Raw genomic sequence first — 26,135 nt, 5'->3', positions numbered from 1 at the left:
AGAATTCCCAAAATTATTTGGAGGTCATGGAAAGCTGAATACAGTTTTTCATATCACAGGCTTCTGACCGACTTTTAGAACAGATGAAAAGCATTGGGTAAGTCTGACAAACATTTTAAAAAGTGTCAAAAGTTAGACTTCCGGGACCTCTTTGGCATGCACCCAGACCTGCCATTCAAGTGCTCTGCCCGTGAAACGACTTTTCGGATACCTTTCAAAGTGGTCCTGTGCCACCAAGTTGTTCTAAAAATTGTGTTCCCTTCTAAAAATCGTGTTTCCTCTGGCAGCTCATTCCATATATGCACCACCTTCTGTGTGAAATAGTTAATCTGCACGTCCCTTTTAAATCTTTCTCCTCTCATCTTAAACTGTGCCCTATAGTTTTGCACTATGCTATGCTGAGGAAAACACCTTTACTATTCACTTCATCTATGCCCTTCATGATTTTATAAACCTTTACAAGATCATTCCTCAGTCTCCTACGCTCCAGGGAAAAAAGTTCCAGCCTTTCACACAGTCATAAAGTCATAGAGATGTACATCACAAAAACAGACCCTTAAGTCCAACTCGTCCATGCCGACCAGATATCCCAACTCAATCTAGTCCCACCTGCCAGCACCTGGCCCTTATCCCTCCAATTCATATAACCATCCAGATGCCTTTTAAATGTTGCAATTGCACTAGTTTCCATCACTTCCTCTGGCAGCCCATTCCACGCATGACCCTCTGTGTGAAAGTGTTGCCCCTTAGGTCTCTTTTATATCTTTCCCCTCTCACCCTAATCCTATGCCCTCTAGTTCTGGACTCCCCCACCACAGGGAAAAGACCTTGTCTATTTGCTCTTTCCATGTCCCTCATGATTTTATAAACCTCTATAAAGTCACCCCTCAGTCTCTGAAGTTCCAGGAAAAACAGCCACAGCCTATTCAACCTCTCCATATAGCTCAAATCCTCCAACCCTAGCAACATCCTTGTCAATCTTTTCTGAACCCTTTCAAGATTCACAACATTCTTCCAAAAGGAAAGAGACCAGAATTGCATGCAATATTCCAACAGTGGCCTAACCAATGTCCTGTACAGCCGCAACATGACCTCCCAATTCCTGTACTCAGTACTCTGACCAATAAAGGAAAGCATACCAAACACCTTCTTCACTAACCTATCTACCTGTGACTCTACTTTCAAGGAGCTATGAACCTGCACTCCAAGGTCTATTTGTTCAGCAACACTTCCTAGAACCTTACCATTAAGTGTATAAGTCTTGCTAAGATTTGCTTTTCCAAAATGCAGCATCTCGAATTTACCTCAATTAAAATTCATCTGCCACTCCTCAGCCCATTGGCCCATCTGATTAAGATCCCGTTGTAATCTGAGGTAACCTTCTTCGCTGTCCACTACACCTCCAATTTTGGTGTCATCTGCAAACATACTAACTATACCTCCTGTGTTCACATCCAAATCATTTATATAAATGACAAAAAGTAGTGGACCCAGCACTGATCCTTGTGGTACTCCACTAGTCATAGCCTCCAGTCTGAAAAACAACCCTCCATCACCATCCTCTGTCTTCTACCTTTAAGCCAGTTCTGTACTCAAATGGCGAGTTCTCCCTGTATTCCATGAGATCTAACCTTGCTAACCAGTCTGCCATGGGGAGCCTTGTCGAACACCTTACTAAAGTCCATATAGATCATGTCTTCTGCTCTGCCTCTTTGTTACTTTTTCTAAAAAAACCCAATCAAGTTTGTGAGACATGATTTCCCATGCACAAAGCCATGTTGACTATCCCTTTTTTTAATCGCTCCACTCTGGAGGCTTCTTGCCTGTATTCCTGACGAAGGGCTTTTGCCCGAAACGTTGATTTTCCTGCTCCTCGGATGCTGCCTGACCTGCTGTGCTTTTCCAGCACTCTGATCTAAACAAATCAGTCCTTGCCTTTTCAAATACATGTACATCTTGTCCCTCAGGATTCCCTCCAACAACTTGCCCACCACTGACGTCAGGCTCACCGGTCTATAGTTCCCTGGCTTGTCCTTACCACCTTTCTTAAATAATGGTACCATGTTAGCCAACCTCCAGTCTTCCAGCACCCAACCTGTGACTATCGATGATACAAATATCTCAGCAAGAGGCCCAGTAATCACTTCCTTAGCTTCCCACAGAGTTCTAGGATACACCTGATCAGGTCCTGGGGATTTATCCACTGTTATGCGTTTCAAGACATCCAGCACTTCCTCGTCTATAATATGGATATATTTCAAGATGTCACCATCTATTTCCCAACATTCTATATCTTCTATGTCCTTTTCCACAGTAAACACTGATGCAAAATATTCGTTTAGTATCTCCCCCATCTCCTGTGGCTCCATCTCCTGATCTTTGAGGGGCTTTATTCTCTCCCGAGTTACCCTTTTGTCTTTAATCTATTTGTAAAAACTCTTTGGATTCTCCTTAATTCTATTTGCCAAAGCTATCTCATGTCCCCTTTTTTGTCCTCCGATTTCCCTCTTAAGTATCCTTTATACTCTTCTAAGGATTCACACAATCTATCCTGTCTACACCTGACATATGCTTCCTTCTATTTTTTAAGCAAACCCTCAATTTCTTTAGTCATCCAGCATTCCCTATACCTACCAGCCTTTCCTTTCCCCCTGACAGGAATATACTTTCTCTGGATTCTTGTTATCTCATTTCTGAAGGCTTCCCATTTTCCAGCCGTCCCTTTACTTGCGAACATCTGCCCCCTGAGCTTTTGAAAGTTCTTGCCTAATACCGTCAAAATTGGCCTTTCTCTAATTTAGAACGTCAACTTTTAGATCTGATCTATCCTTTTCCATCACTATTTTAAAACTAATAGAATTACAGTAGTGGTCCCAGAGTGCTCCCCCACTGATACTTCAGTCATAAGCCCTGCCTTATTTCCCAAGAGTAGGTCAGGTTTTGCACCTTCTCTAATAGGTACATCCACATACTGAATCAGAAAATTTTCTTGTACATGCTTAACAAATTCCTCTCTGTCTAAACGTCTAACACTATGGCAGTCCCAGTCTATATTTGGAAAATTAAAATCCCCTACCATAACCATCCTATTATTCTTACAGCTAACTGAGATCTCCCTACAAATTTGTTTCTCGACTTCCCGCTGACTATTAGAGGGTCTAATATACAATCCCAATAAGGTGATCATCCCTTTCTTATTTCTCAGTTCCACCCAAAATGCTTCCCTGGATGTATATCTGGGAATATCTTCCCTCAGTACAGCTGTAATGCTATCCCTTATTAAAAATGCCACTCCCCCTCCTCTCTTTCCTTCCTTTCTGTCCTTCCTGTAGCATTTGTATCCTGGAACATTAAGCTGCCAGTCCTGTCCGTCCCTGAGCCATGTTTCTGTAATTGCTCTGATATCCCAGTCCCATGTTCCTAACCATGCCCTGAGTGCCTGAACTGTTAGGCCTCTTGCATTGAAATAAATGCCATTTAATTTATCAGTCCTACCTTGATTTCTGCTTTGTCCTTGCCTGCCCTGACTGTTTGACTTGCTTCTTTTCTCAACCGTACTAGTCTTAGATTGATCTCTTTCCTCACTATCTCCCTGGGTCCCACCCTACACACAAACACCTCCCCACCCACCCCCGCCACTTCACTAGTTTAAATTGTCCCGAGCAGCTATAGCAAATCTCCCTGCTAGTATATTAGTCCCCTTCCAATTCAGTGGCAATCCATCCTTCTTGTACAGGTCACTTCTAACCCAGCAGAGATTCCAGTAATCCAAAAATGTGAATCCTTCTCCCATACATCAGCTCCTCAGCCATGCATTCATCTGCTCTATCGTCCTATTCTTACTATCACTAGCTCGTAGCACCAGGAGTAATCCTCATATTATTACTCTCAAGGACCTCCTTTTTAAATTCCTGCCTAACTCTCTATATCCTCCCTTCAGAATCTTATCCTTTTCCCTTCCTATGTCGTTGGTTCCAATGTGTACAATGACCTCCTGCTGGGCCCTCTCCCCCGTGAGAACATTCTGACCCTCTCTGAGACATCCTTGATCCTGGCACCATTCTGATTTTTCACTGCTGGCCTCGGATGAAACAGCCCTCTAACACAACTGATCTCTTGGAACCCGACATACCCCTTAATGCAATAGAGCCAACCTTGATACCAGAAACTTGGCTGTTCATGCTACGTTCCCCTGAGAATCCATCACCCCCTACATTTTCCAAAACAGCATATATGTTTGAAATGGGGATAGTCACAGAAGACTCATGCGCTACCTGCCTAACTCTCTTACCTTTCCTGGAGTTAACCTATCTATATGACTGTATCTGCGATTTTTCTCCTTTCCTATAACTGCCATCCATCACATCTCCTTGCTCTTGCAAATTCCTCATTGCCTCTAACTCTTGCTCTAACCAATCCATTTGATCTGATAGAATTCGCAACCAACAGCGTTTATTGCCGATATAATCCTCAGTAACCAGTAAACTCTCCCTAAACTCCCACATCTGACAAGAAGTGCATATCACTTTACTAAGGGTTATCTTTGCTTCTTTCAATCTACAGACTCAGAAAATAGCACTGCCTTATTCCTCTACAAAATATTGTTCCAGGCTAACTTACTACTTACGGTTTATATTTTTAAGTTTAATCAAGAGACATATCTCAATAAAACATATAATCCCTTGTCAATGTTTTTTGCATGCTTTCCAGTTTAATAACATCCTTCCTATAGTAGGGCAACCAGAACTGTATGGTTTCTGTAGTTCAAATGGGCCTTACCAATGTCTTGTACAGCTGTAACATGATGTCCCAACTCCTGTACTCAAGGCTCTGACTGATGAAGCCAAGTATGCCAAATGTCTTCTTCACCACACTGTCTACCTGTATCACCACTTTCAAGGAGCTATGTACCTGTACCTCTAGATTTCTCTGTTCTACCACACCCTAGGGCCTTACCACTTGCATTTATCTAAATTCAACTCCATTTGCCATTCCTTGGCCTACTGGTCCAGTTGATCAAGGACCCATTGTACTCTTAGATAACCTTATTTACTGTCCACTATACCACCAATTTTTGTGTCGTCTGCAAACTTACTATCCATGCCTCCAATATTCTCATCCAAATCTTTTGTATAAATGATGAACAACAGTGAATCCAGCACTGAGTCTTGTGGCACACTGCTAGTCATAGGCCTGCAATCTGAACAACAATCCTCTACCACCATCCTCTCTCTCCTACTGTCAAGCCAATTTTGTATCCAATTGGCTAGCTGTCCCTGGATCCCTTGTTTCACCTATTTTCTTCATCATCTCTTTAAGAAACTCAATCAAGTTTAGATTAGATTACTTACAGTGTGGAAACAGGCCCTTCGGCCCAACAAGTCGACATCGCCCCGCCGAAGCGCAACCCACCCATACCCCTACATTTACCCCTTACCTAACACTACGGGCAATTTAGCATGGCCAATTCACCTGAGCTGCACATCTTTGGACTGTGGGAGGAAATCGGAGCACCCGGAGGAAACTCACGCAGACACGGGGAGAACGTGCAAACTCCACACAGTCAGTCGCCTGAGGCTGGAATTGAACCCGGCTCTCTGGCGCTGTGAGGCAGCAGTGCTAACCACTGTGCCACCATGCCGCCCACCATTTTGTGAGATACAATTTCCTATGCACAAAGCCATGCTGACTATCCTTATCAATCCTTGCCTTTCTAAATGCATGTGGATCCTATTCTCTCAGAATCCCCTTCAACAACACAGTAACGTCAGGCTCACCAGTCTGTATGTCCCTGGTTTATCCTTGCATCCTTTCTTAAATAATGGCACAACATTAACCACCGTTCCAGTCCTCCGGCACATTACCCATTGCTATCAATAATACAAATATCTCTGCTAGGGGCCTTGCAATTTGTTCCCTACCTCCCCACTATATCCTGGGATACACTTGATAAGGTTCCAGGGATTTGTGCGTTTTACGATCTCCAGCGCCTCCTGTACTATTATGTGAAATCTTTTCAAGATATCTCTATTTATTTCCCTGAGTTCTCTAACTTTCATATCTTTCTGTTTTTGCTGTTTGGTAGAAACTGTAAATATTCTCATCAATGAAAGCTAAGGCTGTGTGTGTGTGTCAGAAAGGAATAACAGTGGCACAGAGGACTTGGTTTGACACCTAAATATGGGTGCTTAGTTTGCATGGAAATTAAAAAAACAAACCTGAACTTATCTTTCTCAAACATCTCAATGTCAGTTTTAGTAAATACAAGGTGAATGGTGGGCTACAGATCTACTCTTAGAAGGTGGGCAAGTCATGGGAAGCAGGGAACAGGAAAGTTCAAGTAATTGGGAAGAGTCAGCTTGGTTTTAACAAAGGCAAATCCTGTTTAACCAATGTGCTATGTATTTTAGGGGTCTGTGAAGGTGCTATATTTAGATTTACAAAAAGCATTTGATACGATACCTGCAAAAGGTTAGTGAAAAAAATGAAAACTTGTGGTATAGCATGACAGCATGGTCAGAAAATCGGTTGGTTGGCAGAAAACTGGGCCGAAATTTTCAAGCATTTGAATGATGTGAACAACGACAAAGTTGGGAAGTATGGTGAGAATTTTTTAAAAATTACATTCTGGATGTTGAGAAGAAAAATCCTATTTTTCTCCTTCAGATTTCACTGGCAAGATCAGAATCTTGTTAGTAAGTGGCAAAGACCTAGTTCCATATATTTGCATCTCATTATTAACTAATTTTGTGTCAGTTCAATGTAGGTTGCTAATATTCTAGATTCCAATGAGAAACTAAAATGGTGCCAATTCCTGATTTGTCAGTTCGTACCTGATAGCTGCAGGTCATGGATATCTTTTTCTGATTTTCCATGTTGTCCACAACATCTTGGAGAAATTCCACTGCAGTGACCACCTGCACCCTCTGTCCACAGAGGTTTACATCAACAACATAGCACCCTCATTACATCAGTATGACACATCTTACATTAACTTAGATGGCACTTCAGCCCTTCACTATTGCACTTTGAGCTCACTGACACCTTACATTGCAATGCTGCTGCCAGGTTGCTTTGCAAGCAGGGACATACATCTCATGTATCAGAACAGGATGCATCTCAGGACCCTTTGCTTATTCTCATAGAACTCACTCACCTTGCACTTTCTTGGATGTTCATAGTATCTATCTTTTCTTGCCTTTTGTGCATTGCCACTTCATTCAGAACATACAGTCTCACAGTAATTCTGTTTTGACTTGCCTTATAGTACAGATAAAAAGCCAGGCAGTTGTCATAGTTCCCAGCAATGAACAATCAAGGGGTAAACATGTTAGTGTACAGCAGTGTGCTACATTATTGCCATATGCACACAATGTGCCAACACCTTACACAGCAAACACACTGCATGTTGTTCAATCAAATGGCCAAGTCTGATAGTCCACTGAGAAGGGAAAATGGTCAGTCAATGGGGAGCAGCCACAGTCAGTCAAGGGCATCATTTATTCTCTGTTCAAGTGCTTAGCTATGTTCTGTTGGACACTTAGTAAGAATAGGTCTGGGGGTCCAGTCCTTCTGGAGTGGGCAATGATCTGCAGGTCAAAATCAACCAGTCGGGTGATTACAATTTCTCGATTGAGTTGCTCCATCGATATTAATAAAGGAGCTGAGATATTCTTAGTTGGGGCTGCCCTCTCAAGTTGATCTGAGAATGGATCAGGGTCAATCTTAAGGGTTTAGGGAGTAAATGTCAAATAGGGTTATCAGGGGATATTAATAGTTAACAAAAAAGGGGGTTGGGTGAGAACATGGGAAGGTTTAAAGCTGTTTGACAGAGATTGTTGTGTAGAACAGAACATGGAAGTTTGGTGGCCACATAGAATGAAAAGCAGATCCTAAATCTGAATCTCACAAGCGTGATCTGGAAAACATTCCATCTTCAAACTAATGTCAACCGTGCAATAGAGAGGAAAATTGGCTTTCAGTAAAGCCAGACTGGGCAGGATAAATTTGGCCTGTCTGTGGGAACAGAGTCCATTCGGGGATGAGGTCCTTCAAGGCACTATTGCATTAAACTAGCACTCCTGGGTTTGAGTTAATGTGTACCTGCCATTACAGTAAACTGCAGCTCCAACAATGTATAATACAAATCCTGGAGACAGCAAACCTGACTATGTCATTGATCTTTCAAAATAATCCTAGTAATCTCTCTGAAACACAAATAACTACAGGCGACTTTTAAAATATCAACTATAGGACCAAATTGCCAAGCACACTGCAAAGATTTCATAGGTTTCACAAGGGCACAGTGCTGCTTTCCTCTCTCAAAGAACTGTAAGTAGTGGTAACATGAATTCTAATATGAAGCACTGCTGTTCTTAGGTGACTTGGGAGGAAGTGTGCAAGGTGGTAGTAATCATACCATATTTAACGTATCCAAGTGATCTGTGTGACATGCTGCATACATCTGAATATGCTTTAATGTGTCAGAAGTCTTTGTAGAGGCATCCCAGCACACGAATGCTCAAACCCAATCTAGTACACACCAACCTCAGTTTACTAGCATGTCTTCCATTAGCATTCAATCCGCTTGTATCTCCCCCCCACCCTACTGCCCATATTGATGTCCATCAAGGTCACATGAAATATATGATCTGATGTGCATTCTTCATAGCTGAGCTGTCCTGCCATACCTTAGGGTAATTTTTAGGCTATTTACTATAACCTGGAGATTAGAGCTTAGAAAGAAGGATATGAAGGGGTCACACAGGTACCGCCTTCTTGAAGCACAATTTACACCAGGGTTAAGCTGTAGTGAACTCAGTTGAACATTTTAATTGGGTAGTTTACAGAAAAAAAAAGATTGATCAGCATGTACGAGGAGTGTTTGCTCCATTGTTACAACTGTCAGAAAGCTGACTGGATGCCAGACAGCAGAGAGGAACCTGATGGCAATTTATCATATAATGCAACTTATCATATAATATGGAACCCACTTTATTGTGGAAGTGGTGGTACATTTGTGGAATCCATTGTGGTGCAGCTTCTTACAGCTGATGTCTCAGCTTTCATTAGCACAAGTAGAAGCCATGCAATGTTTTAATGCTATATAGTGGAAACTAAGACCCTGTTACATCACATAAAAACAGCTGGCTTCCACATAAACTTGCACTGTTGCCTTCACTGGAGTATTCAATTGCTCAGTGTTTGAGTTATGTGCATCTGGTATCTACTCGGTGGGACTAGTCACACCTGGATGTGGTTACTTAAAAAAAGTAACTGAATTTGGAAAGGCTGCCGTAAGCAGAACAGCAGACATGTAAAGCATGGAATAAAACTCCTTTTGCAGCCATTAAACCTAGAGTGTATCTTCTTGTTTTAATTTAAAAATTAATAATTTGTATTGATTTTTCTAAAAAACAAATGCCAACAGAACAAGGTGTAATCACAAGCAATAAACAACAATAAGTACTAGAGTGTATTTTCTAAGGAGTTCCTTTGAAGCATAAAACAACCGGTAATGATGAAAGAATAGTCCTCTTCTTGCTTCTCACCTTGTCCTCCTCCTCCTGCACCTCTTCCACCTTAGCTGCTCACTGATTGGGATCTGCCAGGTCTTGCACAACAAATCAGGAGACATTCCAATGAATGTGGCAGGGCATTGCTTGAACACATCAGCAGTCTACTCATATAATAACAGTCATGCTGCCATAAGAAAATGTTTTCTATGTGGGGTTGTGTTGCATACTGCAACAAGTGGTCAGCAAATAATCTCTGGCTGAAATACCATGAACTTTAAAACAAAGACATCATGACTACTGCCAGGATACTGAGTGCTTATCTGCATGATTTGTTGATCATGATCACACATCACCCACACATTCACAGAGAGCAACCTTTGCTAATCATAGTACATCTCAGTTTTTTGGATGTGGTGCTCATAAAGCCATGTGTTTTGTTCTGTACCTTGCATTACAGGGGAAACTAATGATCCTGGTGAAGGCATATGCATTTCTACTTTGTTTGGTATTATGACTATGATATAGAAAAACTGAAAATAGAGCGAGTGCAGGCCATTAACCAATTGAGCCCAGTGCGCCATTTAACAATCATGGCTGATCCTCTATTTCAAAGTCAAAACTCCCACTCTCTCCTAATACCTCATTTATTTTAAAGAAATATACCTTTTAACCATCACCCTCCTGATTTCAAATTTGCAACCTTCTGTGGTAAGCAAATCCATAGGTTCCCCACCCTCTGGAGTAAAAGAAATTTTTCCTCAGAAATGGTCTACCACATCTCTCAAGACTGAGATTTCTTGTTCCTCTTGATGGCAGAATTATGCTGGTAATCAAGTCCAACCAGTCAATCAATCACATCATTAGTATAAAACATGCTGATTCAAAAAAAAGTGAATAGATTTTCTGTTGTACTGTCATCACAATGGCTTTGAACTAAAAGTCATTTGATTATTGCAACACAGAGGTTATCATTAAAATATATGGCACTCATTGGTTAATGGCCAAGTTATAATCTGGAACTGAAAGATGATCCTTCTAATCCCAAACAGACAAACAACCAAAAACAAAATCTCTGCAGTTATTTTTAAAAGATGGGGTTACAAAAGCTAAAACACCCCATGGGCCGAGGGTCTGAAAAGACAGCACACAAAGCAATCACTTCTCATGGTCAACAGTATTTCTTGATGATGATATTACATTGCTGCCACAAACTGATGGAAGATCTTCAGTTTTGAGTCTTGGGAAATACTGGTGTGTAACCTTTCAGGTTATCAAATTTCTGCTGAGAAGGAGACAGACTTGCAGCTCTCAGGGTTTCTTCCTAACCAAATGGATAATGAACATAAAATCTTAAGTTCTGAAAAAGGGTTGAAGAGTTACTATTGGCATAGAGGCCCCCATAATTTTTTAAACACAAGTCTTCCAGTAATTAAGAGCCATAAACCTTCTGTTATCCCTCTAAACTGTGTTAGTCTTTTCTCTAAAGTCACTTCAGGTTCTGTAAACAGAAGGTAAGCCACAGCACCCAAATTATTGACTTCATTTCCAAGGAACAATATGGTGTAAAAACTTTTCAATCCGGATGATGCTCAAAGTTCCACATCTTCCAGATTTTTTTTCCAGGTCCTCAAATATAATGTATGCATAACACTGGTTAGAAAACAAAAAGGTAGCTTACTCCCCTATGCCAGAACCGCAATCAGCCATTTCACGTGTACACCAATGGATTAAAAAAAAGGGAGATAGTATCATTGTCATTTGCTCTAGCCTGGAAAGATTCTGATGTCACAGGTTAGTTTCTCAGACACTGACAATGTCATCTATACCTTGTTTTGAGGCTGAAGATCTGCTGCAGGTGAAGATAGATTTCAATGAATACCTCTTGCATGAAAATGGAAATGTCATGAAGATTGATCCCAGTTTTGGATTAGAAGTGTTGAAGTGCCTGTCTAAGGCATCAGTTCATCATCTAAGTTCCTCAATAAGCAGCTTGTCTTTTTCTTGTTATAGTTAGGCTAGAGACCATGTGAAATGATAACTACAGCACCCATTCCAGAATCAGGCCAGAATCCTTGAATTAAGAACCAAGTCTCCTTCACCACATACAGTACCACTCATTTCAGACTTTACAGCAAAGAAAACCTCAACACTTACACAAACTTAGCCAGAATGAGTAAATAAAAACTAATCTACCGGCAATCGATGATCTGTTTACATGCCACTGAGAAGGGAGGCCAAAATTGCAATATCAAAATTGACTATATGCCTACTTTCAGTGTTCATACTTAATGCCAGTTATCATCCACAGCAAAATGACACCAACTGCAGACACAGTGAAAGATTATGTGGACCTCATTACAACCAAAACCACAGGTGCTATAGATGGTAAATTGTGTGATCAAAACTGCTGAATTAGATAAGTGCTGGAGCAGGGTGGAGGAGAGATGATCAGCACTCAACCACTATAAGCACCTTCTTTTCTTAGGGAAAACATACTTCTGAAGATCAAAACAGTCCATATCACAAACAAAGTGTCTAGAACTTCAGCTCCTTTTATTTTAGTGTTGATGACTTGTTTTGAAAATTTAACGTATTTTTATAATCAACCTGTTCAGAGATGCAATACAATGCAAGCAGGCAGGACTTGAACCAGGGCCTCTGATCCAGGGCTCGGGACATTAGCACTGTGCCACAAGAGGGCCCAAACATTCCTATAACATTTTATATACAGACATCTCAAACATGCCAATAGGGCAATGATTATTATAGGCACTGCAGCCTCACAGCACCAGGGCCAGGTTCGCTTCCAGCCTCGGGCGACTGTCTGTGTGAAGTTTGCACATTCTCCCCATGACCATGTGGGTTTCCTCTGGGTGCTCCGGTTTCCTCCCACAGTCCAAAGATGTGCAGGTCAGGTGAATTGGCCATGCTAAATTGCCCATAGTGTTAGGTGCATTAGTCAGAGGGAAATGGGTCTGGGTGGTTTTCTCTTCAGTATGGACTGGTTGGGCCGAAGGAGCTGTTTCCACACTGTAGGGAGTCTAAGACATGGAAACAGATACTTCAGTCCATCTCGTCCACGCCAACTTAACATCCCAATCTGACCCAGTCCCATTTGCCAGTATTTGGCACATATCCCTCTAAAACCTTTCCTATTCAGATGCCTTTCAAATGTTGTAATTGTACCAGCCTTCACCGTTCCTCTGGCAGCTCGTTTCATACATGCACCACCCTCTGCATGAAAGAAGTTACCCCTCAGGTCCCTTTGAAAGCTTTCCCCTCTCACCTTAAATTCATGCCTTCTAGTCTTGAACTCCCCATTCTCGGAGAAAGATCTTGACTATTCACACTATCCATGTCCCTCATGAGAATGTCAGAGCAACAAACTCCAGAATATTCCATGGCTTTGTCATTTCAACGTCATCAATAAATCAATCGTTAGTATTTTTCTTTTTCAGAAAGCCAATCTCTGTAGAGATACCTGTTCCTTTTTCTTTTGTTCCCTGAAAAAATGTTTCGGTTTTGTGTGTTGAATGATTTTGAAGTTGTTTTGATGGGATGGCCTCCACTTGAATCATGCTGGGATCAGAGTCATGGTGAATCACATAACTAGGGCTGTGTATAGGGCTTTAAACTAAATCATGGTAGTGGTGATGGGGTGGGGTGGGGGGGGGGGGGGGAAGGCCTCAGCAGAATCTATTTAAGTTTCCAGAACAAGTAATAGAACAGACATTATGGAAAGGGTCAGGAATCTAACTTCATGCACAGTAAATAAGGGGGCAACTATGAGAAACGGGGCAGTCAATTATAGGATTGCAGAAGTTGTACTTAAATATACAAAACATGAGAAACAGGGTAAATGAACTTGTATCGCAGATTGAAATTAGCAGGTATGATGTTGTGGATATTACAGAAGCATGGTGCAAGGAGATCAGTGCTAGGAAAGAAACATCCAAGAATATATATCCTATCAAAAGGATGGGCAGAGAGACAGACTGCCTAGTTAGTAAGAAATGAACTTAAATTGATAGCAAGATTTGATATAGAGTCAAAAGGCATAGTATCTGTGAGGGCAGAGTTGAGGAATCTCAAAGGAAAAAAAGAAGAACATGCTGGGAGTTATGTACAGGTCACCCAGCAGTAGTATAGTGCTTATGGGGACTTCAATATGCAGGTGAACTGGGAAAAGCAGGTTGGTGGCAGAGCTCAAGAAAAGCAATTCATGGAATGTCTGTGAAATAGTTTTTTTGGAGCAACTTGTGGTAGAATCCACTAGGGAACGGGCAATTCTGGATTTGGTGTGTGCAATGAGGCAGACTTGATTAAGGAGCTAAAGGCAAAAGAACCTCTAGGGATAGTGACCACAATGTGATAGAATTCATCCTGCTGTTTGAGAGGCAGAAACTGGAATCAGATGTAATGGTATTGCAATTGAGTAATTCTTCAATTTAATCCCTGATCAGGTGGAATTGGTCTTATTTTGTATGAGACTGGAGTTTTATTTTTGGTCTATTCACTCAAAACGGAAGAAAGATAGTTTCTGTTTAGTGGAAGTGGATGTAATGTTCTCAGCATACTGTAGCTTGACCAGAGGGCTGTCATCAGGCAGTTTTTCCTCACCTCAAACTCCTAGTGCCACTCTTATATAATCAAGTCAATTGCACTGCTCCAAAACAGCCTTTTACAGCTAAAAATGTACGCTAGTTGATGTTTGAAGTTTCAAACTTCCTGTTACTTCAGTCATATAAAAGTGTCTAATTTCATTCTATCTGATACTCCAAAAGGAAAAACATGAATTCTTTTGCACATCTCCATCCTTAAAAAAGATAAACACCATTTTAAAATGTGCTTTATCACCAAGTAAACACAAGAAGAAAATTACATTCATTCACCTTTACTGTTTCTGTACGCAGGATTTCAACAGCGAATGAGTCTTCAGTACATGAAGGATGTTGCCTAGTCTGTGGGGTCTAGATGGTCAGATATATGCTTGTAGTCAATGATAGCTTGACAGTCTGGGGATATCTAGCATTGTGTTGGCCCTGAATCATATTTTGTTAATTCATTCACAGGATGAGGGTGTCACTGACTAGGCCTACATTTATTGCCTATCCCTAATTGCCCAGAGGGCAGTTAAGAGTCAACCACATTGCTGTGGATCTGGACTCACATATAGACCAGACCAGGTAAGGATGGTAGTTTCTTTTCCCAAAGGGGTATTAGTGAACCAGATGGATTTTCCCAACAATCGACAATGGATTCCTGGTCATCACAAACTTAATTCCAGATATTTATTGAATTCAAATTCCACCAATTGCTGTGGCAGGTTTTGAACCCAGATCCCCAGAACATTACCTGGATCTCTGGGTTAAAAGTCCAGCGATAATACCACGAGGCCATTGCCTCCCCTTTCTAGTTCCTCGTCAGCCTAGCTATTTTGATCAGTCAGAAATGCATGTATTGTTTGACATCCTGAACATGCCATCAGTTACCGTCTTGATGGGAATGAATGATATCTTATTGCCTAACACTATGGGCAATTTACCATGGTCAATCCACCTGACCTGCACATCTTTGGACTTTGGGAGGAAACCGGAGCACCCAGAGGAAACCCACGCAGACACGAGGAGAATGTGCAAACTTCAAACAGACAGTTGCCTGAGGCTGGAATCAAACCTGGGTCCCTGACGCTGTGAGGCAGCAGTGCTAACCACTGACTCACCGTGCCGCCAGCAATATTAGGCATTTGCAAGAGGGGCAAACTTACAGGAAGCTCGGGAGCTGCAGCAAGTCACTGCAGAAGCTAAGAAGCATACAGTTTAGACAAAGGTCAAATCTGTGGAAACACTCAGGATTCACACAGCTACAAGAGGACCAAAGCTTTTCAACTTCAATTTTATTTTCTTGGGATAATAAAGGTGCAGTGTTGATGCAGCTTCTGTATATCCTGGGATACTGCAATAGAATTGTGCTGGATCAGGACCTGAGACCAGCAGGAGTAGGAGGTCATTCTCTCCTGGTGGCTATAAAGGTCAAGGCAGCAGTTTTCAGAAGAGGAAGACGACACAAGAGCAGGACAAATCAGACGGGATGAGTAGATGGGAGCTGGGTGCAGACTGTCATTGAAATGTAAAATAGTTATTGGTCATCATGCCAGCTTTGCATTTGCATTGTGCCTCTCAGTTTGATGACTAAATGAAAGCTCATATTTGGAAATGCCTGAATGCTTGCCTGTCTGTGATAGTCCATCACTGGAAAGTGAGAAGATGCTGCCTTCAGTGACCACTGGGGGACAGACTAGCAGTGATTTAGAGGCTAGTTGATGGGATGTGGCTCAGGACAAGTAAACTGTGACCTGGTTAGTAAACAGATTGGGACAAGAAAGTGGAGCTGTATTTGTTAGGGTGCATTTGCCACGTCAGCTATAGATTGTGAGCAGCATGTTTGGACTGCTGTGCCATTACATTGTAAGGGCAACTCCACAATTTCCAAACTTGGCCAGAGTTTAAAGATGGCACTTCAACATTTGAAACATCCAGTGAGTGGTGATTACTTTTGGCATGAAAATGTGGTTGAATCGGGCTAGCATTTGATGATGACAGAAGTGCCATCCTGACGTGGGAGGTAATTAATGAGGTGAGATGAGACAAATATTGTGAGAAAAATCTTACACTTCATGGAAAAAGTACCCGACAAGACACTGGATTAAAAGTTGATTTAGTCAAAATATTATTAAGGTTCAGTCCATGCTGTCTGTAAAACTTGCAAGATGAATAGTCCAGAGATGTTTGAGCTTTAGGAGGTAGAGTTAAATTCGTTTAAAGAACATTTTAGTGAAGGCTGAATTGTAAAGTTTTCCTCATCAGATCAAAAGAAGAAAGTGTAAATGAGGGATAATCTTTTTGTTCAGGTGGAATACAGGAATAGATGGCTGGGCCAGCATTTATTACCTATCCCTGGTTACCCTTGATGTAGTGGTGGTAGACCCATACTGCTGTTCGGGATGCAATTCCAAGATTTTGACCCAGTGACAATGAAAGAATTGCCATATATTTCCAAGTCAGGATGGTGCATGGCTTAGAAGGGAACTTGTTTGGTATGGTGTTCCTATGCATCTGCTGCCCTAGTCCTTCTGGATGGAAGTGTTCATGGGTTTGGAAGTTGCTGTCTGAAGATTTTCGATGAATTTCTGTAGTTCATCTTATAGATAGTATACACTGCTGCTACAGAGCATCAATGGTGGAAGGAATGGATGTGGTACCAATCAAGCAAGCTGCTCTTCCCTAGATGGTGTCAAGCTTCAAGTGAATATTAAATCAACAGTTGATGTAGCCTGCGCTGGAATGTTCTCAGATCATGAATTTTAGGGAGGTTTGCAATTTTTATTGTTCATGCTCCCCCCTTGAAATAAAAAGCAGATTTTTGATTTTGTTTTGTGAGAAGATTATCCAATCTAAAACTAGAAGAATTTAGTGTTCCTCGCGGAGTCTTATGGCAGAAATAGCAACAAGCAGATTAATATGAGCTGTCATTTTTTTTCTCTGGCAATCTGTAAAACACAACATTTTAACAACTTACTTTTACTAACCTCCCAAAACTAAAAATTACTCTTAAAGCTATTAACATGGATGATGAACTAGATTTCACGTTGGTAGTCAATGTTATAATGTGGAAAAAGCAGCAGTTTGTTTGCTCAGAACAACCTCTCCTAAAAAGCAATATTAAGTGTTGCAAAAAATAACTAGAAAGGCATCCGCAGCCCTGGGATGGTGAAAAAAATTCTGAGAATAGCTGGAATAGAGAAAAAGTTTCTATCAGACTTTAGCATAATTATGGCTTTTTTAAATAGATGCAATAACTTTAAGATTGATGTGACTGAAGAGACAAATAGAACAGACTGCATGGTTATAATTATTAAGATTAACTTACTTATTTGCTTTGCTCCATATACAATCAAGCTTTTCATTTTAAGAATTAAATCTTGTTATGCAATTCTCGTGGGTAAAGCATATTACTTGGATGTCTTTTTAAATATGAATGATCTCAAGCCAGAACATAGTACTACACCTCAAACGTACTTAATTGGTTGTGAAACAATTTGGATGCCCAGACGTCATACAGTCATAGACCACATAGCGTGGAAACAGACCCTTCAATCCAACGAACCCATACCAACCGTATTCCCAACTTGCCTACATTTGTCCCATATTCCTCCAAACCTTTCGTATTCATGTACATACCAAATATTTTTTTAAATGTTGCAACTTCATTGACCACTCCCTCTGACAGTTCATTCCATATACATCGAATCACAGAATTCCTTCAGTGGTGAAGCAGGCCATTCAGTCCATACTGATCTTTTGAAAAGCATTCCACCCAGATCAACTACCTACCCTGTCCCTGTAACCATACCTTTCCCAAGGCTAATTCACTTCACCTACATATCCCTGGATACTGTGGACAACTTATCATGGCCAATCTACCTACCCTGCACATCTTTGGAGTATGGCGGGAAACCGGAGCACCCAAAGGAAACCAGCATGGGGAGAATATGCAGACTCCACACAGTCGGTTGCCCCAAGGGTGGGATCGGACCCAAGTCCCTGGAACTGTGAGGCAGCAGTGCTAATCATTGAGAAAACTGGCTGCCCAATCAAACTACTCTCTGTGTTAAAAGTTTTCCATGAAAGGCTTTCAGGATTGCAGGTTTCTCCTCTTTTTTTGAACAGTTATTGGACTCAAAACATTCTTTTTTCCTCTCCATAGATACTGCCAGGCTAGAGTTTCTCCCCATTTTCTGCCCATCTTTTTAGTTCGGAACATACCCATGCTGGATGAGGGCCATAAATTCTAAAATTTTAAAATTCTACAATCTAGATACCGGTTCAAAAAATTATTTTGTTCTACTGAATCTTGAGTCACATGATGGAGACATCAACTGTTACATTTATAATTGAAGTTATATCAAAACAAATAGCTATAGTCAAACCTTCTGTTCATGTACAGTTATCTAGTTCCTGATTTTAAGAAAGACAACATTTCAGAACTGCAAACTCAACAGAATGAAGGGATAACTGTTGTAATGGTAACCATTAAAACTTAATCTCTGCATTGTCTCTTAAAAGGCAAACACAGACTTGACAATAGGAATGGAAAGAGCTTCAAATAAACAATGAAAATGAGTTAAATGCTACAATTGTATTACAAAGTGTTAATGGTAATTAACAGTTTAATTTACTGCCCTGGATGGTTGATGCCTCAGTCCCTTGTTTGTACATGTTGTACTTTTTTCCAAATGTTTTGATAGAAACATGGCAACATGGACCATAATTCCTTAAGCAACTGTCATGGTATCAGCTGATACTATATGTGGACAAGTCAGATCACTGAATGAAACATTGCTTGATAGACTAAATGTTTAGTTTTGGTGGGTTTTTTTGCAAAAATCATTTGCATCATTATCAGACAGAATTTTAAAATTTTTGTCCTACAGCTCCACTTGTTTGATGATCCATTAGTCACAAATATATAACATGAAGTTGTACATCATTTAACAACAGAACCAAAGTTCATCATACAAAAGAAACAAAGAAACAAACCAAATTCTTGATATTATCATTAGAAAGATTTTAACAAACATCAAAAACAAAGTTTCTCTTTGCTCCCAACACTACAGACACGCAAGTCCAGAGAAACTGTATTCTTAAATCTAAGTGTTTACTTACTCTTTCTAGTTTCTTTCTTGATTTAGAGACAATTTTATGATTCATCTTAGAATCTGATTGCCTGAACTTTTAAAGTTTAATAACCTGAAGATTTCCACCCTGAGCTTTCCTGGCTTGTACACTTGGCTTTGGAAAATAACACTGCTACTGTAGAGACTTAGTTCCAGTGAACTGAAACAAAACATGCTAAAGCGATACAAAAACATTTGTTTCTAAACTCAAATCTTGATTCTTAACTAAAACTGGTATTTCCTGAACTGAACACAAACTAATGATTTAATGTGCTTCTATTGTTATAAGCCCAGAACTATAAATATTTGTTCTATTAACACTGCATGGGTTCTCCCAAACTTTAAAAATTGTAGTCACATCTTCTGAGAACATTTAAAAGATTTTATGATCTTTATAGCACTAACCTGTAGCCATATACCTTATTCTAAAAACAATTCAAGTTCGAAAGCTGATAATATTTCACATATTTCTGATGTGTTTTCAATGTAAATAAGAAAAGAATATGAATAAGATAGCTAAAGAACATTAAGCATACAATAAACTAAGAAATCTTTATCAACAATTTCTTCCATCACGGAGGTAACATGTACAGTGTTGTCTGCTGTGTTAACAGTAGATGGCTTTCTAAGGACATAGCAAATTCAATGATTTACAGCAATAATACCTAATATTCTATTGCATTAGAGCCTATTACTACTTTCAATTGAAGTTGACTGCCCACATTTTGGCTGTTTAATGTCAAATTACAACAATTTCTGAATCAGGACCTTGCTTAAGATCATATGAGATATTACCAATTAAACAATGCACTTGCTGGTCATTCATATGTTGAAGTCATGAGAGATTTCACCAATGAATCCATTGTCAACAATAGTTGAAAATAGAATGAAGATAAGTTAAAGTTAATTAAGGCTGAAATACAAAATTTAACTTACGTAATTATACATTTTTTGGACATTGTTTCAAAATTACCCCATTAATACTCCAGGCTATTGGTATATGTCACTCATTGAATAAATTAAATACAACTTTCATCACAAGGACTTTTTTACAAATGTTCAAATAGCCTATGAAATCTTGCATGAACCCCGTAATCACTGATCTTGCCGGCATGTACTGTTTAAGGTCTTGTTTCATGTAACTGTTTAAAGTCTTGTTTATGTCCTGTTTAAAAATATATAAAATATTTGATTCTGTTTACTGACCTTCTGTAGCAATAAGGAGCCTGAATATTTTGTAACAATGGAATTCAGCTCTCCACCAAATTCCGAAGCCCACAGTTGCACACTAACAAAGAAAAGGATATTTAGAATGGGTTTTAACATACAATAGTAAGAGTATTTGTTTAAAGAAAGTGAAATAACTTCAAAAACCATTTATTAACACTGGTCAACTAGTTAGATACTACACATGTTGAGGAAACTCTTGAAAAAATACATGCTCTTGAATGGGTATTTTTGAGCAAACACTGGCAAGAGGTTTCTGAAATTAAAAATTAAAAATACATTTTCATCTTGTTAAGTAGAAAACTTTTGGACAAAAGATAAAAAAATGAAAATCAATCATTAAGGGATTTAACTTAGTGCTCCCTTAAAACAATATATGCATTTTCAGTTTAAAATGCTAACATGCAATGAGGCTGGGCACTTACGTCTCAGTTGGGATCCTGCTTTGGGCTTTGACAAAACAAAGGAGGCAGCAGCTGGAGCAGATAATCCGCAAAATAAAGTATAGCCTCAAACCGTTCTCAAAGCACCATCGGAGCATCCTCTTTTCCATCAAACCAAAACAAATAGAATAATATGAACAAAAACAAGCCACTTGATCCAACAAAGTTGCAGGAACGTTGTTCACATAATGGCCTGAAGTAGTGTCTTCTCAGTGAAGATTCTTCCTATAGTAAAGAAAAAAAGCACTAAGTGCTGAGTATCCATTTTATTTCTATTTACTGTCATGAACAGCGGAAATATCCCTGTCTCTGAAAGTCATTCATGAACATTTCAACAAGCTCTGAACAAAGAATCATTTGTGCATATGCAAACACGCAATTGAAACAGCATCCATTCTTCTCCACAAGATTGCAAGAAAATGTCAGATAATGTTGTTGAGTCCTGATTAAGGTGGTCTTTAGTGTTCAAAGCGCCCAATGACCTGGTCAAGTTCAAGTGAAAAAATGAGAGCAAACTGGTGTAACATCACAGCTGGTGTATAATCCAACCAGATTTAATCTTTAAATGGTTGCAGATTTATGATGGTGGCGGTACTGGGGGAAGGGAATCACACCGGATTATTCTGATTGCTGGAGACAGGTCTCTTTATCCAATCAGATCATAGAAAAATAAGTCTTTGCAATGACTGAGTTAATGAGAGGTGGTGCTAGGCATGTTCAGCTCTCTTTTTATCCATTTACTCCCTCTTCTTTCTCCACATTGATTAATTCCCTAAAATCAATTGTAAAAAGTGGCAAAATAAATGCAATTTGATTTCAACAAACCAATCGATTAAAGTCAAGAAGCAGAACTCATGAAAATCTGAAGCATACAAAAAGTATTGACCTTTCTAGCAGACTTCAGAACAGATACCTAATAATGTTGCACAATGAAATAGTTCTAACAGATGCCAACATGTCCAGAAAAATAATATTTTGTAGACAGTGCATATTCAATTTAAACAAAACAAAACTGCAATAATATACTGATTTTAAATTAGTTTCAGTGAGGAATTTTATAATTACAGTGGTGATAAAAATATGGGCTGAGATTCTGGTGGTTATTAAAGCATAAAACAAAAATGACCAAAGGCTGATCAATGTAGTAAGTTAGAGCTCTGCTGAAAGGTCACAAACCTGTAATATTAACTCTCTTTCCCTTACCACATGTTACCAGACCTGAATATACTCTAGAAGGAAAGGCATGGATCACTGGATCAGCATGGATGATTGGAAGCAAGGAGAAAAACAGGCAGTGTTAAAGATGCAGAAATGTGGCCTTAGCTATGGTACAATTATCTGGACTGAGGTTTATCTCAGGGGTTAAATATAAATACCATAGCTGAGAACAGTTTGGTTATGCCATGGAGAGAAATGTAGGTATTCTGTCAACAAAGAAAATTCATTGCTGGGATCAAAGATGATTGCTTTGATTTCCCAATATTAATTGGAGAAAGTGGCTTTTCATTCATAAATGCATGTTGGACAAGCAGTCCGACAACTTAGCAACAGGGGTCAAGAGATGCTAGTGAAATACAATTGGGCTTTGTCAGCAAACATGAGAAAACTAATGATGGGTTTTGGAAGATGTCACTGAGTTGTAACATGTAGATGAGATATAAAAAAGATTCTTAGGGGTACAATGGATAAGTGTTAGGAAATGGAAAAGGGAAGCCATTAAGTTATATTCAAGCTACAAATTAGCTAAATAATAACTGCTATTTGTTACTTGATAACAATACATGTTGCATTACAAAAAGTGCAGTTGTTCATTATATGCAATTTAAAACAAAATTATTATGTTGCACATATTAATAACATTTGTACTACCAACGTTTGCCATGCATAACTCTAAGAACACAGGTAGGTGAGGGATCAAACCACTTGATTGACTGAACAAGTAATATGGCTGAAACATGAGTATCAACTCCACGTTTTGTTTAACTAGCCAGTGGCAAAACATTGACCCCTGTGGTACCACCAGTTACATGGTACCATTTTAAAAATTATCCATTCATTCCTCCTCTGCTTTGTCTAGTTAACAATTCCTTAATGCCAATATGTTTCTTCAGTTCCATGAACTCCAGTTCTGTTTAATGTGGCACACTGAGGTTTTTATTTAATAAATTTTGAAAATCCAGATGTTACATTTTCTGCTTTCCTTTTGGTCACAAACTTGTTCACAGTGCAAACAGTCAGTGATTTATGATCTGGAGCTTGTTTAGACCTTTGCATCCCTATTCAAATATAACCAGCAGGAAAGCTCTCATTTTAAGGCAAGATCAAAGTTCATTGCATAACTATTGCAGAAGTTACTAAGCAATAGATACACAATTATTAGAAAGAACATAGATACAGATTAAAAATTGATAAAGAGCATTTAAAAATGTGAAAACCACTTCAGTTCATTAAGCATTGCAGCCTATTATTTACTTGTAGATTTCTCTTTCCAGACAAAGGAGGTTCAAAATGTCAAGCCAGAATTCAACAGTTACAATGGCTTATGCAGATACAATGGCTTATATAGTTACAATGGCTTATTTAGTTGAAAAATTGGATGTTGCTCCATGATACGGCTCTGTCGGTAGGGCAGGTGTTCAGAGAAAAAAAAATTGTTCCTATTTATCACTGGTTCTGTGGTAACAGCACTTGCATCAAACTCTTTAGGCAAAATTATGGTTGATTTATAAAGCAATTGCTCGGGCTGATAACTCACGTTTTGAGAGTGTCCTCTCATATAAACTTGAGAGCTCCTATTTTAAAATGGTTTCTCCCAGCTTCAAACAGATCAAACTCAAGATTGGCTACTATATTAACTTCAGAGGAACCAGTGTCCCACAAAATCACTCAAACTCCAGAAAGAGTGTGTGTATGTATGTGTATGTGGTGTGTGTTTGTGGTGGTGGTGTAAGATTTTGGGATTCAATATAATTATAAGACCTAAATCAATTACAATTATACAGTGAGTTGAGAATACCAAAAGGTTCACTCATTTTGAATAATTTCAAGCCCATTACAGGTGCAAGCAAATCATCACAAACTTCACGGTATTTATTACATTTATCAGAGCAAGTACAAAACAATTGATATTTAATAATGCAGTGGACTTAGTCAATTCCCAATGGAAGACTGGCTCTCAACTTTCAACTGATTTGAGTTCTGCCCCTTGTTCTGCAAGCTGAGGTTCTCCTGTTTTCATTGTACACACTCTGCATCTAAAACCAATCCTCTCGAGTCAGTACTCCGGGGCATGATCAGGAGTATCCTGGGCTCTAATTAGCTTATTAGTGCAGGTCATTCTTGGATTGGCAGTGTAGTACCTGTCCAATTCATGACTGATTTATTTAAAAGTAATAGTCATCTTTAATGATTTGGATGTGAACATAGGAGATATGGTTTGTAAGTTTGCAGATCTCACTAAAATTGGTGGTGTGGTGGACAGTGAAGAAGGTTACCTCAGAGTACAAAGGGACTTTGATCAGATGGGTCGATGGGCTAAGGAGTGGCAGATGGAGTTTAATTTAGATAAATGTGAGGTGCTACATTTTGGAAAGGCTAATCAGCAGGATTTATACACTTAATGGTAAGATTCTTGGGAGTGTGGCTGAACAAAGGCACCTTGGAGTGCAGGTTCATAGATCCTTGAAAGTGGACCCACAGGTAGACAGGAAAGTGAAGAAGGTGCTTAGTATGCTTGCTTTTATTGGTAAGTGTGTTGAGTATAGGAGTTGAGAGGTCACACTGAGGCTGTACAGGACATTGGTTAGACCACTTTGGAATACTGTGTGCAAATCTGGTCTCCCTGCTCCAGTAAGGATGTTGTGAAACCTGAAAGGGTTCATAAAAGATTTATAAGGATGTTGACAGGGTTGGAGGGTTTGCGCTACAGGGCAAGGCTGAATAGGCTGAGGCTTTTTTCCCTGAAGCTTTGGAGACTGAGGAGTGACCTTGTAGACATTTATAATACTGTGAGGGGCATAGATCGGGTGAATACCCAAAGTCTTTTGCCCAGGAAGTGGAGTCCAGATCTAGAAGGCATAGTTTTAGGTGAGATTTAAAAGGGACCTAAGGGGCAACTTTTTCACACAGAGGGTGGTGCTTGTTTGGAATGACCTGAAAAAGGAAATGGTGGAGGCTGGTACAATTACAATATTTCAAAGGCATCTGGATCAGTACATGAATAGGGAGGGTTTAGAGGGATATGGGACAAATGCTATCAAATGGGACTAGATTAATTTAGGATATCTGGTCAGCATGGATGAGTTGGATTGAAGGGTTGGCTTCCATACTGTACAGGTCTATGCACTATACCCAGCAGCCCCAGATAATTAATGTTAGATTACAAGATTACAAAAAAAAGCACATTATCGAAATGTTGAGATGTTGCAGAGCTCTAAGATGCAGAGGGATCTGGGTGCCTTAATGCATTGAATAGTATACAGATACCAGAATTAATTTGAAAAACTAATAGAATGTTACATTTTATTGCATGGGGTATTGAACGCAAGAGTTATGCTTCAGTTATGCAGGGTGTTGGTGGGACTGCATTTGGAGTACTTTGTACAGTACTGGTCACTATATTTACTGGTGGATGTTAATACATTGTAAGCACTTCAAAGAAAGATTACTAGACTAATACTGGAAAATGCATAATTTATTATGAGGACAGGCTAGACAGACTAGGATATATCCTCTGGAGTTTAGAACAGTCAGAGGTGACTTAATTGAAATGCATAAGATGCTGAGGGGACTTGACCACATGGGGGTTGAAAGGATACTTCCTCTTGAAGGAGAATCTAGAACTAGTGGTAATAGTTTAAAAATAAGGGGCATCCATTTAAAGCAGATAAAGGTTGAGACTCTTCAGAATATCCTTCCTCAAAAAGCAGCGCTTGCAGAATCTTTACTTTTATTTAAGGTAGATAGATTTTTGATTACCAAGTGGTGAAAAATTAACCAGGAATATGAGGAATGTAGAGGTTAAAACCAGATCAACCATGATCTCATTGAATGGTGGAGCAGGCTTGAAGGGCCAAGTGACCTATTCTTGTTCTTTGTATGTTCATATGTGTGAATTCATCATGTGGTGCATACATGTCCTCCATTGATAACAATCAAGCAAAATATAAATTTAATTTCTTGCTTGCTTAATCAAGTGACCATTATTATCAA

General features: G+C 39.6%; 1 protein-coding gene across 9 annotated transcripts in view; it reads right to left on the bottom strand.

Annotated features, from left to right (window-relative positions):
- LOC122559589 (voltage-dependent calcium channel subunit alpha-2/delta-4-like) overlaps positions 1-26,135 on the bottom strand; it is a 549,452-nt gene that overhangs the window by 511,282 nt on the left and 12,035 nt on the right. For 7 of the 9 annotated variants that reach the window (XR_015760448.1, XM_087997321.1, XM_087997323.1 and 4 more), the window contains exons 1-2: positions 20,907-21,450; positions 20,461-20,542 (exon numbers count right to left, since the gene is read on the bottom strand). Coding sequence is in view for 8 of the 9 variants with exons in the window: in XM_087997321.1 (XP_087853447.1) it covers positions 20,461-20,542; positions 20,907-21,034 (210 nt within the window). In the remaining variant the exon portion in view is untranslated. Of the gene's footprint in view, positions 1-20,460; positions 20,543-20,906; positions 21,451-26,135 lie in introns of those variants that run through there. The other 2 variants (XM_087997322.1, XM_087997328.1) reach the window with 2 other exon arrangements.

Source organism: Chiloscyllium plagiosum, unplaced genomic scaffold, assembly GCF_037043375.1.
Source record: "Chiloscyllium plagiosum isolate Xiang-an unplaced genomic scaffold, Cpla_swu_hap1 HiC_scaffold_19, whole genome shotgun sequence".
In the NCBI taxonomy this organism is placed as follows: Eukaryota; Metazoa; Chordata; class Chondrichthyes; order Orectolobiformes; family Hemiscylliidae; genus Chiloscyllium; species Chiloscyllium plagiosum.
Note: the sequence above shows the minus strand (reverse complement) of the source record. Positions and strands in the feature narration are given on the sequence as shown.